This window comes from Dermacentor silvarum, chromosome 1 (genome assembly GCF_013339745.2).
Source record: "Dermacentor silvarum isolate Dsil-2018 chromosome 1, BIME_Dsil_1.4, whole genome shotgun sequence".
Classification (NCBI taxonomy): domain Eukaryota; kingdom Metazoa; phylum Arthropoda; class Arachnida; order Ixodida; family Ixodidae; genus Dermacentor; species Dermacentor silvarum.
In genome coordinates this window covers 361,024,308-361,040,441 of record NC_051154.1, presented here as the reverse complement: position 1 = coordinate 361,040,441, position 16,134 = coordinate 361,024,308, and the positions used below count along the sequence as shown (strand labels likewise).

Below are 16,134 nucleotides of genomic sequence, written 5' to 3'. Positions count from 1 at the left end.
ACCTCGGTGGCACACCTCGAGTTGGGTTTCGGACATACGAAGATGAGCTCACCAGTTGGGATTCGCTTAAGCAAAAGCTCCGAGACTTTTTCGGCAACCCCTACGGTCACCAACTTGCTGCCCAGAGGGCGTTATCCAGCCGTGTGCAGATGTCAAGATGCCTCCTTACACATGGGATCACAGTGCCTCATACAGTTTTATCTGTTACGGCGAATTGCGTCTGCCTGCCAGTGGTCAATTTTGGCTTGACGACACAAGTGCTGCCCCACGGGATGTCTCTGGCTTCTATTGGCCTCGTCACGTACATTGAGGACATCTTAGCTCTGTGCCGCAAAGTTGACGCACACATGACTGAGCCAGACAAGGTTTCCCACATCCTCAAAGGCATTCCTGATGACGCCTTCAACTTGGTCGTTTTCAACAACGTGGCGACGGTGGATGGCGTTATAAAAAAGTGCCGCCGCCTGGAACTAGCTAAAAGCCGACGTATCGACCAGCAGTTTGCCCGTCTGCCCAACACCCCAGCAACATCTTCGTGTGCCGACGCTCCTCGTCCCAACAACACTGGTGATGTTACCAGGATCGTCAGGCGTGAGATTGAGGCCGCCAATCCCGCTGTCTTCAACTCCATATCCTCCAACGCACCTGCAGTCACCTGTTTCCCTGATCCAGGTAGTTGTCCGCCAGGAGTTCGCAAACATGGGTCTTCACACCGTCTGGTCGGCCCATCGCCCTGATACCCACCCGCCTTCTTCGATTCCGCCCCGTCCCACATCTTATTACCCACCACGTTTCCGCAACCCATCTGAATGGCGCACTGCTGACGACAAGCCCATTTGTTTTCACTGCCATCGAATCGGACACATTTCTCGCCACTGTCGCAGTCACTGGAGTTCCCCAACCCAGTCTACTTATACTGCCTACTCTCGCCCAGGTGGCCCTTCTCGACCCTATGCCGCACGCTCCGATAATGCCGCCACTCATTCTCCTGCACCGAACCGCCCCTACTCTCGTTCGCCTTCGCCCCAACGGCGACAATCTCGCTCTCCCCAGCCCCGTCACTCCTATTCGCCGACTCCCTTGGGACGCCGCTCCCAGCCGGAAAACTAGACGCTGCATTGCTCCCTACGCCGCCAAATCCTCTACTGACGTTGCCCACTCATCTGAACCTTCTCGACGTGCAAGTCGACAGTGTTTCATTGTCTGCTCTTGTAGACACTGGGGCGCATTTATCGGTAATGAGCGCTGACCTTCGTAGCCTGCTGAAGAAAATACTGACACCAGCCACGACGCCTGTTGTCCGTGTCGCCCATGGCGGAACAGCCCCCGTAATTGGTATGTGTGCCGCCCGCGTCTCCTTCGCCGATCGCTCCACTATCGTGCTATTCACAGTCATCGCCCACTGTCCCAACGACGTCATCCTCGGCTTGGACTTCCTCTCCGCGTATTCTGCTCTCATCAACTGTTCCGCCAGTACTCTCCGCCCTGACCTGCCGGTTCTGGGTCCCGCTGAACCACACCCTAGTCGCCTCAGTTCTGTTGACTTCGTTCGCTTGCCACCTTCGGCACTGACTTACGTTGACTTAGTGTCATCCCCACCAGTGCCCGACGGTCACCACATGGCGGCTCCCATGCAAGACGTCCTCCTTACACATGGGATCACAGTGCCTCATACAGTTTTATCTGTTACGGCGAATTGCGTCTGCCTGCCAGTGGTCAATTTTGGCTTGACGACACAAGTGCTGCCACACGGGATGTCTCTGGCCCAGCTTTGATCCTTCGAGGATCACTCAGTAGCATCTATTCCAGCAGACGACAATTCAGCCGATCCTCCTCTACCATCGCAGTCGGCAACTTGTACCATCGACGACTTACAGAAAATGATTGCGCCCGTCATGCCGTCTGAGCACGCTTGTTAGCTCTACCGCGTTCTGTTTCCCTACCGCGATATTTTTCTCTATAACGATCGTTCCTTGGCCCAAACTACAGCTGTTAAACATCGCATTAATACCGGCGATGCCCCTCCTATTCATCGCTGCCCGTATCGAGTGTCACCGGCTGAGCGTCAAGTTATTCACGCAGAAGTTCGGAAAATGCTTGCCAATAACATTATGGAACCGTCGTGCAGTCAATGGGCGTCACCTGTTGTACTGGTAAAAAAGAAGGATGGCTCATGGCGCTTTTGCGTGGATTATGGGCACCTTAAAGGGTTACCAAAAAAGACGTGTATCCCCTACCTCAGATTCATGACGCTGTTGACTGCCTCCACGGTGCTCGCTATTTCTCCTCTATTGACCTTCGCTCCGGCTACTGGCAGATTGCCGTGGAGGATCTAGACCGCTCGAAGACTGCTTTTGTAACACCCGACGGTTTTTATCAATTCAAAGTTATGCCGTTCGGTCTATGTAACCCTCCTGCCACTTTTGAACGCATGATGAACTCCCTTCTTCATGGTTTCAAATGGTCCACGTGCCCGGGCTAGACAGACGACGTTATAGTATTCTCCCCAATGTTCGCTACGCGCCTCGAGCGCCACTCAGCAGTCCTGGACGTTTTTCGTCGAGCCGGTCTGCAAGTCAATGCATCGAAGTGCCAATTCGGCCGTCGCCAAATTACTGTCCTTGGACATCTCGTTGACGCGAACGGAGTGCAACCGGACCCAGGCAAGATCCATGCTGTTACGCACTTCCCTGTTCCGAAGTGTGTCAAAGATATGCGTAGCTTCGTCGGCCTTTGTTCGTACTTCCGCCGTTTCGTGTAAAATTTCGCGGCCATAGCAAGACCACTAACCGAGCTTTTGAAAAAAGACACCCCTTTCCAGTGGGGTGATAACGAGGCCTCTGCGTTCTCGCATCTAATCGACCTCCTCACAACGCCTCCCATTCTGGCCCATTTCGATCCTTCTGCGCCTACCGAAGTCCATACTGATGCCAGCGGCCACGGAATTGGCGCAGTACTGGCACAACGCCAGCGCGGCAACGACCGTGTTATCGCTTACGCCAGCAGGCTCCTTTCACCCTCCGAGCCCAACTATTCCATCACTGAACGCGAGTGTCTGGCCCTAGTTCAGGCGGTTGCGAAGTTCCACCCATACTTATATGGCCGACCCTTTTCCGTTGTCACAGACCATCACGCGCTTTGCTGGTTATGCTCACTGTAAGACCCTACAGGAAGACTTGGTCGCTGGGCTTTACGCCTCCGAGAATATTCGTATTCTGTCACCTACAAATCTGGCCGACTACACAAGGACACTGACTGCCTATCTCGCTACCCTGTAGACGAGCCTGACCACGCCGACAGTAGTACCGCCAACGGTATTTTCTCTGTGTCTGCCTTCGCTAACATCACGGATGAGCAGTACCAGGATCTATCGCTGCGAGCACTCGTCGAGCGTCTACGCTCTACTCCTACCGACGCCTCCGTTCGCTGATATATCCTCCAGGGCGCCATTATGTACCGAAGGAACTTCCTCCCTGATGGATCTGATCTTCTTGTCGTGCCAAAACATCTATGACGGACTGTGCTCTTTGAGATGAATGACGCACCCACTGCAGGATATCTTAGGGTAACCCGCACGTACGACCGCGTCCGCCGGCGCTTCTATTGGCCCGGTCTCGCTCGCTCCGTCCGACGCTATGTTGTTGCCTGTGAACCCTGCCAGCGTCGAAAAACACCTCAGGTGCTACCTGCCGGTCATCTCCAGCCGATCACCGTCCCTGTGGAACCGTTCTTTCGTGTTGGATTAGACCTCCTCGGCCCCTTTGCCACGTCATCCTCTGGGAACAAATGGGTAACCGTCGCAACTGATTACGCCACCCGATACGCTATTACGCGGGCTCTCCCTACCAGTTGCGCCACTGACGTCGCGGACTTTTTCTTGTGTGACATGATCTTGCTTCATGGCGCCCGCGACAGCTGCTTACTGACCGTGGTCGTTACTTCCTGTCGAGAGTTATCGCCGACATTGTGAGTTCCTGCTCCACTCAACACAAGCTGACTACCCCATACCATCTTCAAACCAATGGCCTGACGGAGCGGTTAAACCGTACCCTTACCGACATGCTGTCCAAGTACGTTTCCAAGGACCACCACGGCATTGCCCTTCCTTACGTCACATTTGCGTATAATTCTTCCCGAAACGACAGCACCGGATTTTCTCCGTTTTATCTACTGTACGGTCGCGAACCGACCTTGCCCCTTGATACGGCACTTCCTCCTGCTGCGATCTCAACAAGCGAGTATGCGCGCGACGCCATCGCCCTCGCCGACCATGCACGCCAGCTTGCCCGTACTCGACTGACGGCCTCGCAAACCACTCAGCAGCGGCAGTACAACGCCCCCCACCGTGACGCACAGTTTTCGCCTGGTGCGCTCGTGCTCCTGTGGTCGCCCTCTCGTCACGTCGCACTTTCAGAGAAGCTCCTTTCGCGATACACAGGGCACTACCGGGTGCTGCGCCAGGTGACGCCTGTGACGTACGAAATTGAGCCTGTCAGTTCAACCTCGCCGTCTACTCTGGCATCTAGTGATGTCGTGCACGTCAGTAGGTTGAAGGCCTACTACAATGATTCCGAGTCCGGCCTTTAATCGCTCCGGGACGGTGCTTTTGCCGCCGGGGGTAGTGCTACGGAACAGTATTTGCCTTGACGAAGAGGCGAGCAGTGTGAAGACGACGACGAAGATTAGAGGCTAGTGCGGGCTGTGGCCTCTTGGCCAAGTGCGGCGCATTTCCGTGTAAATATAATTGTATATAGCTTTTGGTCTGCTTCTACCTACGTAACATTATAATTGCTATCGCAATAAAATGTCGCAGTTTCGCCCGAAAGGCGAAGCATCAGTTGCGAGAGGAAATTAGTAGAGAGCTATACGAAGTAGGGATAGTAGTTTTACGGGCTACATAAACTTGGACCCATTGGCTTACTAACTGATTAAACAAGCATGGTGTCTACGCGCACAAGCAAACATGAATAGATCACACTCGATGACCGCAGACAACCACTGTCAAAACGCTGGCATGAGCAAGCGCGTTGCAGCAGCGAGCGACGGTTCGTGCGGTTTATCGCTTCAACGGAAACTGAGCGGCGAAAGCATAGCGCATACAAAGGTAAGAGCCGTGTTGCAGATCTTTTTCAATAAACAATGCGCGCGACCGCCCGGCGGCGCGAAGTACCAGTTGCTCGCAGACAAGTCACAACCCCTCCCTCCCGCGTTGCCTTCCCGCCGTCCTCCTTTCGCGTGGGAGACTGAGTCGCCAGTTCCCCTTGCGCACGGTCGCAAGATGCGCATTTGGTGCAGCAGTGCAGTGTCACCCCCCCTCCCTCCCATCCCCTCACGGCCTTTCGCGCGACAGCGGAAGTCGCGTTTGCTCTCCATCGTGCGTTCGCTTTCCGTGGAAGCGCGCGTCTCTCGCGCCCTTTCACTCGCACATACGGCGCGCGGCGACAATTTTATTGCCCTTGGACTGTATACGGAACCTCACGGCGACGACGACGCCGATGGCAGAAATCCACTTGGAGTGTCCATGTAATTTTTATCGCAATGAAATGAATAGAAGCTTGCAAGGTAAATGCGGCAGCAAGAAAGCGCTTCCTAAACACGGCACATATCACCGGGTTCTGCTCCGCGATTTAGCAAATGTCACCGCGTTCCCAGTGGACTTGCAAGTAAGCACGAACACAGCCCGCTTGCATGCGAAGTGGAAAAGGAGTGCTTCGCCGCGTGGCCAGCGGACTTGCAAGAGAGCACGAACACAGCCCGCTTGCATACGAAGTGGGAAAGGATGGCTTCCGCGGTACCCTCCTCCTCCCGGGCTGGTCAGTGACTTTATGGAGGCATTGTTTTGTTAATGAATTATTTCCAGTTGGATATCCGACAACCGCCAGTGGTGAAAGCACCGCTGCCACCGCGTATTGGCGCCAGTATGCGGAAGAAAGGTTCGGCGAGTGAGCTCGTGTAAGAGAAAATTAAGTGCGCCAGTGAACGTTGCTTGCATAGCATTCACAAAAAAGACAAATAAGTCGCAAAAAGATTCTGCAACCATATAAAAGCACTCGGAGCTCCAACTAAAAACTCGCAAACGGATATAAGGGATGAAGAAGGTAACATCTACGAAGGAGACGATGCGCTGAGGTACATCACAGACGTTAATAGGGATACCTTTGGCACGAGAAAATCGTAGTTCAGACAACAGATCCACGAACAACAGAGAGGCTTGAGAGATCAAATGTTAGCATAGAAAGCGTTTATTGGAAGCAGCAGAAAATGTCCCTAATAACACGGCAGCAGGGCCCGAAGAAATACCGATACAGTTATTCAAGAAGCTCGGTACAAAGAGCAAAGGACTGCTGACTAATGCCATACAGCAAGTGATTAGAACAAATGAAATTCCCGTTGGATGGCGTGAAAGCAAAATGAACCTCATGGATTATATGGCCAGTTACAGTAACGTCGGTGATATATAGAAAGGGCATGCAAGTCATAAAATTAGAACTGTCGAAGTGGGCGGAGAAAAACGATGTATTAGGGGAACTACAGAATGGGTTCAGGTCAGGCAGATGCTTAGAGGATAATATGTTTGTACTAACTCAGTACATAAATATTTCAGTAGCTCAGAATGAAACTTTATCGATAGCATTTCTAGATATTAAAGGAGCGTATGACAACGTAGACAGGGAATTTTTATGGGATATTATAGAATATGTGGATATCAGGGATCATCAACTTGTTCTCGAGCTTCTTTGTTAACCTCCAAGTTTCTGCCTCATATGTTAGCACCGGTAGAATGCAATGATTGTACACTTTTCTTTCCAACGACAGTGGTTTAGCTACCAGTTAGGATTCGGCAGTACCTGCCGTATGCGTTCTACCCCAATTTGATTCTTCTGTATATTTCCTTCTCATGATCAGGGTCCCCTGTGAGTGATTGACGTAGATAAACGTACTCCTGTACAGACTCTAGATGACGACTGGTGATCCTGAATTCTTGTTCTCTTGCCAGGCTATTTACCATTATATTTCTCTTCTCACGTTAATCTTCAACCACACTCTTACACTTTCTCTTTTAAGGTCTTGAATCATTTGCCGTAACTCGCCCCCATTTCTGCTGAGTAGGACAATGTCATCTGCAAACTGAAGGTTGCCGAGATATTCGCCGTTGAACCTCACTCCTAAGCCTTCCAAGTGTAAGAGCTTGAATACTTCTAAGCATGCAGTGAATAGCATTGGAAAGATTCTGTCTCCTTGCCTGACCCCTTTCTTGATAGATATTCTACTTTTCTTGCGGAGAACCAAGGTTGCTGTGCAATCCTTCTCAATATTTTCCAAGATATTCACGTATGCCTCCTGTACTCCATGATTACGCAAAGCCTCTATGACTGCTGGTATCTAGACTTATCTAGACTGAATCAAATGCTCTTTCATTATCTATGAAACACATATAGAGAGATTCATTGTAATCCAAAAATTTCTCTATTACCCGATTGATGACATGGATATGATCCATCGTAGAATATCCCTTCCTGAACCCAGCCTCTTCTGTTGGTTGGCTGAAGTGTAGTGTTGCCATTATTCTATTGAAAATTATCTTGGTGAACATTTTATACAATACTGAAAGCAAGCTAATGGGTTTATACCTCTCCAATTCTCATGGATGGGTATATAGTTGGCGTTCTTCCAGCTTTCTTGTACACTTGAAGTCGTGAGGCATTGCGTATAAAGGGCCGCAAGCTTTTCAAGCACGTCTCCTCCATCCTTGATTACATCGACTGTTATTGCTTCTTCTCCAGCAGTTTTTTCCCTGGTCATGTCTTTCAAGGCCCTTATAACTTTATTGCTAGTTATAGAAGGAGCCTCTGTATCCTGTTCACCACTACTTCGAATAAATGTAGCTCGGCTGCTCGGGGCATTGTACAGGTCAGTATAGAATTCTACCGCTGTTTTTACTGTGTCATCGAAATTGCTGATGATATTGTTACGCGCTATGCGGAGCATGGAAGAATGTGCCAAAAAGAAGGTGAAGACAACGATCTGGGCAGCGCTCGTGTTGTTGTTCTGCCATCTTGCCTGCAGCCGTCTCTCTCTGTATATATCGTGTAAATATAATTTTCCTATCCCTTTCTGCTATTCTCATCCCCGTGGAATTTTTGGTGGGAGGTGCGGGGTACCCACCCGGTACAACGAAGCTCCGCAGTGGCCCACACTTGGCTTTATCCACGATGGAGGAAGAGGTGTCTGCGCCCTCCGAGGTGGCTGCAACGACAGTGGTCGTCATGGCTCAGCTAAAGGACCCAGGCACATTCTGCGGGACAACGTTGACATCGAAGTCTGGCTACTCCTGTACGAGCGTGCAAGTAAGAACAATCACTGCGATGAGACGATCATGTTGGCAAACATATTATTTTATCTCAAGGGAACCGCGAAGGTGTGGTTTCAGAATAATGAAGACGAAATTGGGAGCTGGGATGCATGCAAGGAAAGGTGCGTTCCCTGTTTGGCAAGTCCACAGGTAGAAAGGCAGCAGAAAAGAAGGAGCTGCCATCTCGTGCGCAGACAGCGACGGAGTCATACCTGACTTATATGCAGGACGTGCTTGCACTTTGCCGCAAAGCCGACGACGGCATGACGGAGTCAGAGAAAGTAGGCCACGTGTTAAAGGGCATAGCAGATGATGCTTTCAACCTGCTAATCTGCAAAGACTGCGATCCCATCGATGCCATCATCCAAGAGGGCAAGCGCTTTGAGGCCGGCAAAAGTCGACGCATTGCCAATAATTTCGCTCGACTTTCGAACACGGCAGCAACGTGGTCCTGCGAAGACGTACCTGAGCCGTCGGCGCCACTCACCGTCGAACACGTGAAAAAAACATCCGACGTGAACTTGACGCTGCGTCTCCTGCTTCTACGTGCGGCCGTACTTGTGATCATAGCTTCCAGATGGTGCCACTAGTCCAAACTATCGTTCATCAGGAGCTCTCCAATGCTGACCTGGACTCTGTGTGTGCCGCAGCTCCTTCCCAGCCGATCGACCGCCGTCCCTCACTTTCGCACGCCCAAGGTCAAAGGCCGCCTTTCCGTACTGGAGGACTGCTGATGACCGTCCCATTTGCTTTAACTGCCGTCGTATTGAACACGTGGCCCGCCATTGTAACAGCCGGTGGTATTGGTATCAGGCTCCCTATGGAAACAACCGTGGCCACGACATGGATCATGGCCGATTTCAGCTCTACCACGAGCCTCCCCAAACCACCGCTGAAGACGCTCCCCCCTGCCGTATCGTCGTTCGCCATCCCCACGTGGTCACCAGTCCCGTTCGCCTTTGTCGCGTCGCCAGTCATCTCGCTCGCTTCAATTCCGCCACCCTACGTCACCGATTGAACGACTCCCTCGGGAAAACTAGACGATGCAGCTCCCAGAGGTGATGCTGCATCGATGACCCGCCTGCCAAATCCTCTGACCACACTGCGGACCAGACGAAATCTGATAGACGTGAAACTGGATGACGCACATGTTGCCGCTCTAGTGGAGACTGGGACTCAGATATCAGTGATGAATTCGCAGCTTCGTCGCCGCCTTAAGAAGGTCCTAACACCACCGCTCATTCGTGTCGCCGATGGCGGAACGTTTCCCGTGCTAGGGATGTGCTCCGCGCGAATAAGAGTTGCTGACCGATCCGCTAGCGTACTACTTGCCATGCTCGAGAAATGCTCCCATGACCTCATTCACGGTATGGATTTTCTGTCTGCCCATTCTGCCCTTATTGACTGTGGAACCGGCTTGCTTCAGCTATACCTACCACGCTATCATGATGCTCCTACTACACGCCAACCGCGCTTGTCCAGCCTTATCCAGTGGATTACGTTCCTCTACCTCCTCAAGCCGTTATGTATGTGAACTTGCGGTCTTGTTCGCCCATTCCCGATGGCGATTAGATCTTCACCCCGATCGTTGACGTCTTATTCGCCAAAAGCGTCGCTCTTCCTCACACCCTTATTATAGTTGCAGATAATCACACATCTCTACCCATACTGAACTTTAGCTGGTGCACGCAACTCATCCCAGGCGGCATGACTGTAGGCGACATTGCTTCTATCCATGAGTGTGCCGTTTCTGCATTCGTCACCGACGCTTCTTTATCATCTGCCCCTTCTTCTTTTTCGCACAATCTCGTCGACAGTGATATTGGCAAGATGATTGCGTCGGACCTCATTCCTGCACAGACAGCCGATATGCCGCGCATATTGAAGTCCTACCGCGACATCTTTGACTTCAATGACCGTCCTTTGGGTCAGACATCTGTGGTCACTCATAAGATCAATACTGGGGACGCCAGCCCAATCAGACGAAGTCCCTATCGCGTGTCCCATGCCGAGCGAGAAGTGATACAGCTTGAAGTCGACAAGATGCTCACCAATGACGTCATTGAACCTTCATGCAGTCCATGGGCATCACCGGTCGTCCTGGTGAAGAAGAAAGATGGCAGCTGGCGCTTCTGCGTCGACTACCGCCCATTAAACAAGGCAACGCGCAAGGACGTCTACCATTTGCCGCGGATCGATGACGCTCTCGACTGTCTGCACGGCTCTGCATACTCTTCTCTCGACCTGAGGTCAGGCTACTGGCAGATCTCCGTCGATGATCAACACCGTGAAAATACCGCATTTGTTACGCCCGATGGACTTTACCAGTTTAAGGTCATGCCCTTTGGACTGTGTAATGCCCCAACCACATTTGAAAAGATGATGGACTCAATCCTCCGTGGATACAAATGGTCAACTTTCCAGTGTTACCTTGACGATGTCATCCTGTTCTCACCGACATTTGACAGTCACCTTAGCCGATTGTCGGCCGTTATTGAAGTTTTCAGGCGAGCAGGCCTTCAGCTCAACTCTGCCAAATGCCGTTATGGCCCCCGCGAAATCACTGTGCTTGGCCACCTTGTGAGTGCTGAAGGCGTGCAACCTGGCCCAGAAAAAATTCGTTTTGCCAAAGACTTCCCCATACCACGTTCCACTAAAGACGTACGGAGCTTTGTCCGCTTGTGCTCCTATTTTCGACGTTTTGTCAAGAACTTCGCCGACGTTGCCCGTCCACTCACCTTGAACTCTTCAAAAAGGAAACGCCATTTTCTTGGGGTCCTGAACAGGCCACTGCGTTTCACACGCTCACGACGTTACTTACGTCACCACCCATCTCACCCATTTTGAACCGTCAGCCCCCCCTGAACTTCGCACCGACGCCAGTGGACATGGCATCGGCACTGTCCTGGCCCAGCAGCAACAAGGACGCGATGGCGTCATCGATTATGCCAGTCGCCTTGTTTCCTCTTCAGAGTGCAAATTTTCGATCACTGAGCGCGAGTGCCTCGCACTAGTTTGGGCTGTCGGCAACTTTCGACCATACTTGTTTGGCCGCACCTTTTCGGTTATCGCAGACCACCATGCGCTTTGCTGGTTGTCTTCCCTCAAAGATCCGACTGGCCGACTTGGTCGCTGGGCACTGACACTGCAAGAATACAGCTTTGACGTCACTAACAAGTCTGGCAGACTGCACCAGGATACGGACTGCCTATCCCGTCATCCAGTGGACCCTCCCGACTTGTCAGCGCACGATTCGGACGCCTGTGTCTTTGCGATAACTGATTTATCTGACATACGCAGCGAACAGCTCAGCGATGCCAATTTGCGGTCAATTATCCGCCGTCTACGCTCTCATGACCGTGCCCCGTCCCTACAATTATTTGTGCTTCGTGACGGCATCTTATACATACGCAACACCAACTCCGATAGCCCAGAGCTTCTACTGGTTGTTCCCGAAACACTCCAGTCCACTGTCCTCGAACAGCTTCATGATGCCCCAACCGCTGGACATCTCGGAGAAACTCGCAGGTACGATCGCGTTCGGCGTCGGTTCTTCTGGCCAGGCCTCCACCGCTCTGTGCGCCAATACGTTGCGTCTTGCGATTCTTGCCAGCGCCACAAGCATCCATACTTGTCGCCAGCCGGTCCTCTTCAGCCCATCGACAATCCCGGTATCCCGTTCTACCGCGTCGGCCTTGATCTCATCGGGCCATTCCCAACATCTCTGACTGGGAACAAGTGGATTGCCGTCGCTACGGACTACGCGACACGATAAGTTATCACGCGGGCACTATCGACAAGCTGTGCCACTGACGTTGCAGAATTCCTACTTTACGACGTTATTCTTCACCACGGCGCTCCTCGACAGCTGCTGACCGACCGTGGTCACTCCTTTCTGTCCAAAGTCGTGAACGACATTCTTCGCTCGTGTTCCATCCGTCACAAGCTAACCACTGCCTACCATCCGCAAACGAATGGGCTTACCGAGCGCCTCAACCGTACGCTGACCACAATGCTTTCCATGTACGTTTCCTCAGACCACCGTGATTGGGACAGCACCTTGCTTTATGTGACATTCGCCTACAACTCGTCACGCCATGACACCGCTGGCTTTTCCTCCTTTTATCTCTTGTTTGGCCGCCATCCCACATTGCCCTTCGAGACTCTTTTATCATCACCTGTGCACCCTGTTACCGACTACGCCCGCGATGCAGCTTCTCGGGCTGCAACGGCTCGCCAGATTGCAAGGGATCGTCTTTATGCCTCCTAGCTGTCCCAGAAGGCCCACTACGATAGCCATCACAGAGTGGTTAATTACTCTCCGGGCTCTTTAGTCCTCCTCTGGACGCCTTGCCACCAAGTTGCCTTGTCGTCAAAGCTTCTTTCCCCACACTCCCGGCCTTACAAGGTCCTTCGCCAGGTCACAGACGTCACGTACGAGATCACTCCATTGGACAGTAGCTCATCTGCTGCGTCTGCCACTGACATCGTGCACGTCTCCCGCCTTAAGCCTTATGTTGCCAGGCAAGATCCTACTGCTCCTTAAGCGCTGAGACGGCGCTCTCGACGGCGGGGGTTCGATGTTACGCGGAATGCCGAGCATGAAAGAATACGCCAAAAAGACGGTGAAGACGACGATCTGGGCAGCGCTCGTGTTGTTGTTCTGCCATCTTGCCTGCAGCCGTCTCTCTGTATATATCGTGTAAATTTAATTTTCCTATCCCTTTTTGCTACTCTCATCCCCGTTGCAATATTATCCTGCTTATATTTCAGTGCATACATTTTGCCTTGTCCAATGCCAAGTTTTCTTCCCACTGATTTTATGCTGTGTCCATATTTTACTGCTTACTCAATCTTTTCCACGTTATAATTTCGGATATCCCTTAATTTCTTCTTGTTGACCAGTTTCGACAGTTCAGCGAATTCTATCTGATCTCTCGAGTTTGACACTTTCAGGTTTTGCCATTTCTTTAATACGTCCTTTTTACTTGGGAGAGCTTACCTACATGTTGCCTTGGTGCTTTACCTACCACTTCAATTGCTGCTTCTGAGATCAGTCTAGTTACGGTTTCATTCATTACCTCTATGTTGTCTTCCTCTTGCTGTCCTAAAGCTGCCTATTTGTTTGCGAGAACCAGCCTGAACTGGTATGCTTTTACCCTTACTGCTTCTAGGTTTGCCTGTTTGTTGTTAACTAATTTTACTCTTTCTCTCTTGAAATTGAGAGAAATCCTAGACCTCACTAATCTATGATCACGGCACTTTACCCTAAACCACAACTACATCCTGCACTATGCTGGGTTCGGCAAAGAGTATGAAATATATTTCATTCCTTGTTTCTCCATTAGGGCTTTTCCCAGGTCCACTTCCTGTTGCTACACTTTCTGAAGAAGGTATTCATTATTCGGAGCCTATTCCTTTCCGCGAATTCTACCAGCTTCTCTCCTCTGGCGTTCCTAGAATCGATGCCGTAGTTGCCATTTTCTTGCTTACCTGCGTGCTTTTCCCCACTTTTGCATTGAAGTCACCCATGACTATAGTGTACCTAGTTTTCACCTTGCTAATTCAACATCTGCATAAAACTATTTTATTTCTTCATCATCGTGACTGGGGGTTGGGGCGAAGGCTTGTACTACCTTCATTCTATACCTCCTATTCAGCTTTGTTATGACGACCGCTACTCCCTCAATAATGCGGCATCAATGCTACCCGCTATGTCCTTATGGATTATAAATCTTACCTGAATTCTCTCTTATGTGGAATACCTCTGTAGCAGAGGACGTGGCTGCTAGTCAGCACTGTATAAGCCTCACCAATTTTTCTAACCTCACTAAGGCCAATAATATCCCAGGCAATACCTGATAATTCAAGAACGCCTGCTAAGCTAGGCTCACTCGAAAGGGTGCGTGTGTTGAACGTTTCCAGGCTGAGTTTCCAGGGGCGGCCTATCCGGACCCAGAGATTCTTAGCACCCTCTGTCGCGTCGCAGGTCTGACCACCGCCTTGGTCAGCTGCTCCGCAGCAGCTGGGGACTGAGGGCCATGGGTTAATTGTAGGAGTCATGAAGGCGGTAGTGGTTGAATACTGCACCACGGAGGCCAATTCCAGTTCCGGTGAGGGAGTGACTTTGTTGAAGCTTAGTCGGCCTTAGGTTGCACGTGGACTAGAATAGCCCCACTAGCTCTCGGCGATTGTTTTTGCCGGTGTCAGGCACCATTCCATGCGTGAAAATGTAGTGAATTGGAAGAGGATTCGAAATTACGACCTTCAGATTAGAAGCCACATGTTCTACCTGTGCTCCACGCAACCACCTCTTATACCTACGCATCTAATAACAAACTGCTCATCGCGTATTCAAATTGTGAGAGTTCTATGTAGGTAGGTGCGCAATACCTTTTTCTTTTGTTTAGTGACACGCTGAATAAAGAGTTGCGCACATGCATTTCAACGTGTCTGTAGTAACTAATTTGCAATAGCGCTACCTATTTTTCAAGGCTTAACGAGTCTCTTACCTCAATCATTACATTGGTACTTAGACTGCTTAACATGTCTTGTACAATCCAAATGCAGATCTTCATAAAGTGATTGATGGCACAAGCTATTTCTTTGGCGTAGATAACACCACTTTGCAGTGGTGTGTGCAAATAAGTGGGTGTGTGCAAATAAAAAGAAATCAAATAGAAATGTTTAGCTAAAAGGTCTCAGCACATTGAAAATCCTCACGAAGTTCCACTTTCCTGCCCTCATCAATACTGGCGCACAGCTACCAGCACAGAACACTAACTTTCGCAGTCAGTGGAGAAAAGCACTCATGCCTGTTGCACAGCGCACCACAGGAGCCACAGATGAGGGTTGTGCCAGTCTTTAGATCCGTTGATGACAGTTACCTACTAGGCCGATATCCTTGACTAGTATACTATGAAAAATTCTCAAGCATATTTCTTCTCGTCAAGGTTCTGGGAAACAATTCGTTCTTTACCCCTTTCCTGCACGGATTTCACAAGAATTTTCATGTGACACAACTTATTGCCTTTACAAATAATCTTTTTGCTCCTTTTCATAGACGGCTCGCCAGTGACTGCATCTTTCCAGATTTCCGCGAAGAGCCCACTTAGTTCCCCATTACCTACTCTGTTTCAAGCTTCGCAAACTCAACCTGGGCCCACAGAATGGTGCTTTCATCGAAAATTTTCTTACTAACCGATTACAGTTTGTCGATGTAAATGAGTCCGATTGTCCATTGAGTGTTATTATTTCCGGAGTTCCACAGGGTTTGGTTTTCTCTCCTTTGTTCCTCGTTCACATCAATGAAACGGAAGTCCCAACTTACACAGATGGAGCTTACATTACCACAAAGAATGATTCCTGTACCATTAGCACCTGAAAGTTGACCTTTTAGTAACCTAGTGAATTATTGACTGGGAAAAGCACGGTGGTTAGACAAAAGCTTACCTGAGCATTCTCGCGAACCCGTTCCAGTTGCGTGGACCTGGGGACGGCCCTGACGCCTTTCTGCAGGGACCATCGCACCAGCAACGGGGCGGATGAACATTGCTGGCGCTGCGCTACCCGGCACAATACAGGGTTGGCCTGCAGGCGGCCCTTGGCCAGCGGTGACTAGCCCTGCGGTAGCAGTAGCACCTCAGCGTAAACCGCTGATGCCCGAACGCCCCCTGCCTTCTTGGAAGAGGATTCTCTGGCTCCCGCAGAAGCGCAGCAGCTCCTCAGCCGCATGGTGTGGGGGGAAATCGAGCTGGTTCAAGTGCGGCACCAGGCTGCAC

At 50.8% G+C, this 16,134-nt stretch overlaps 1 protein-coding gene across 1 annotated transcript in view; it reads right to left on the bottom strand.

The window, feature by feature from the left end:
* The window catches only part of LOC119445111 (serine/threonine-protein kinase PLK1-like), a 63,674-nt gene extending 55,405 nt beyond the window's left edge, over positions 1–8,269 (bottom strand). Inside the window, exon 1 of the mRNA XM_037709437.1 lies at positions 8,167–8,269. Coding sequence (XP_037565365.1) covers positions 8,167–8,269 — 103 coding nt within the window. The remainder of the gene's footprint in view (positions 1–8,166) is intronic.
* Between the last annotated feature and the right edge of the window lie 7,865 nt (positions 8,270–16,134).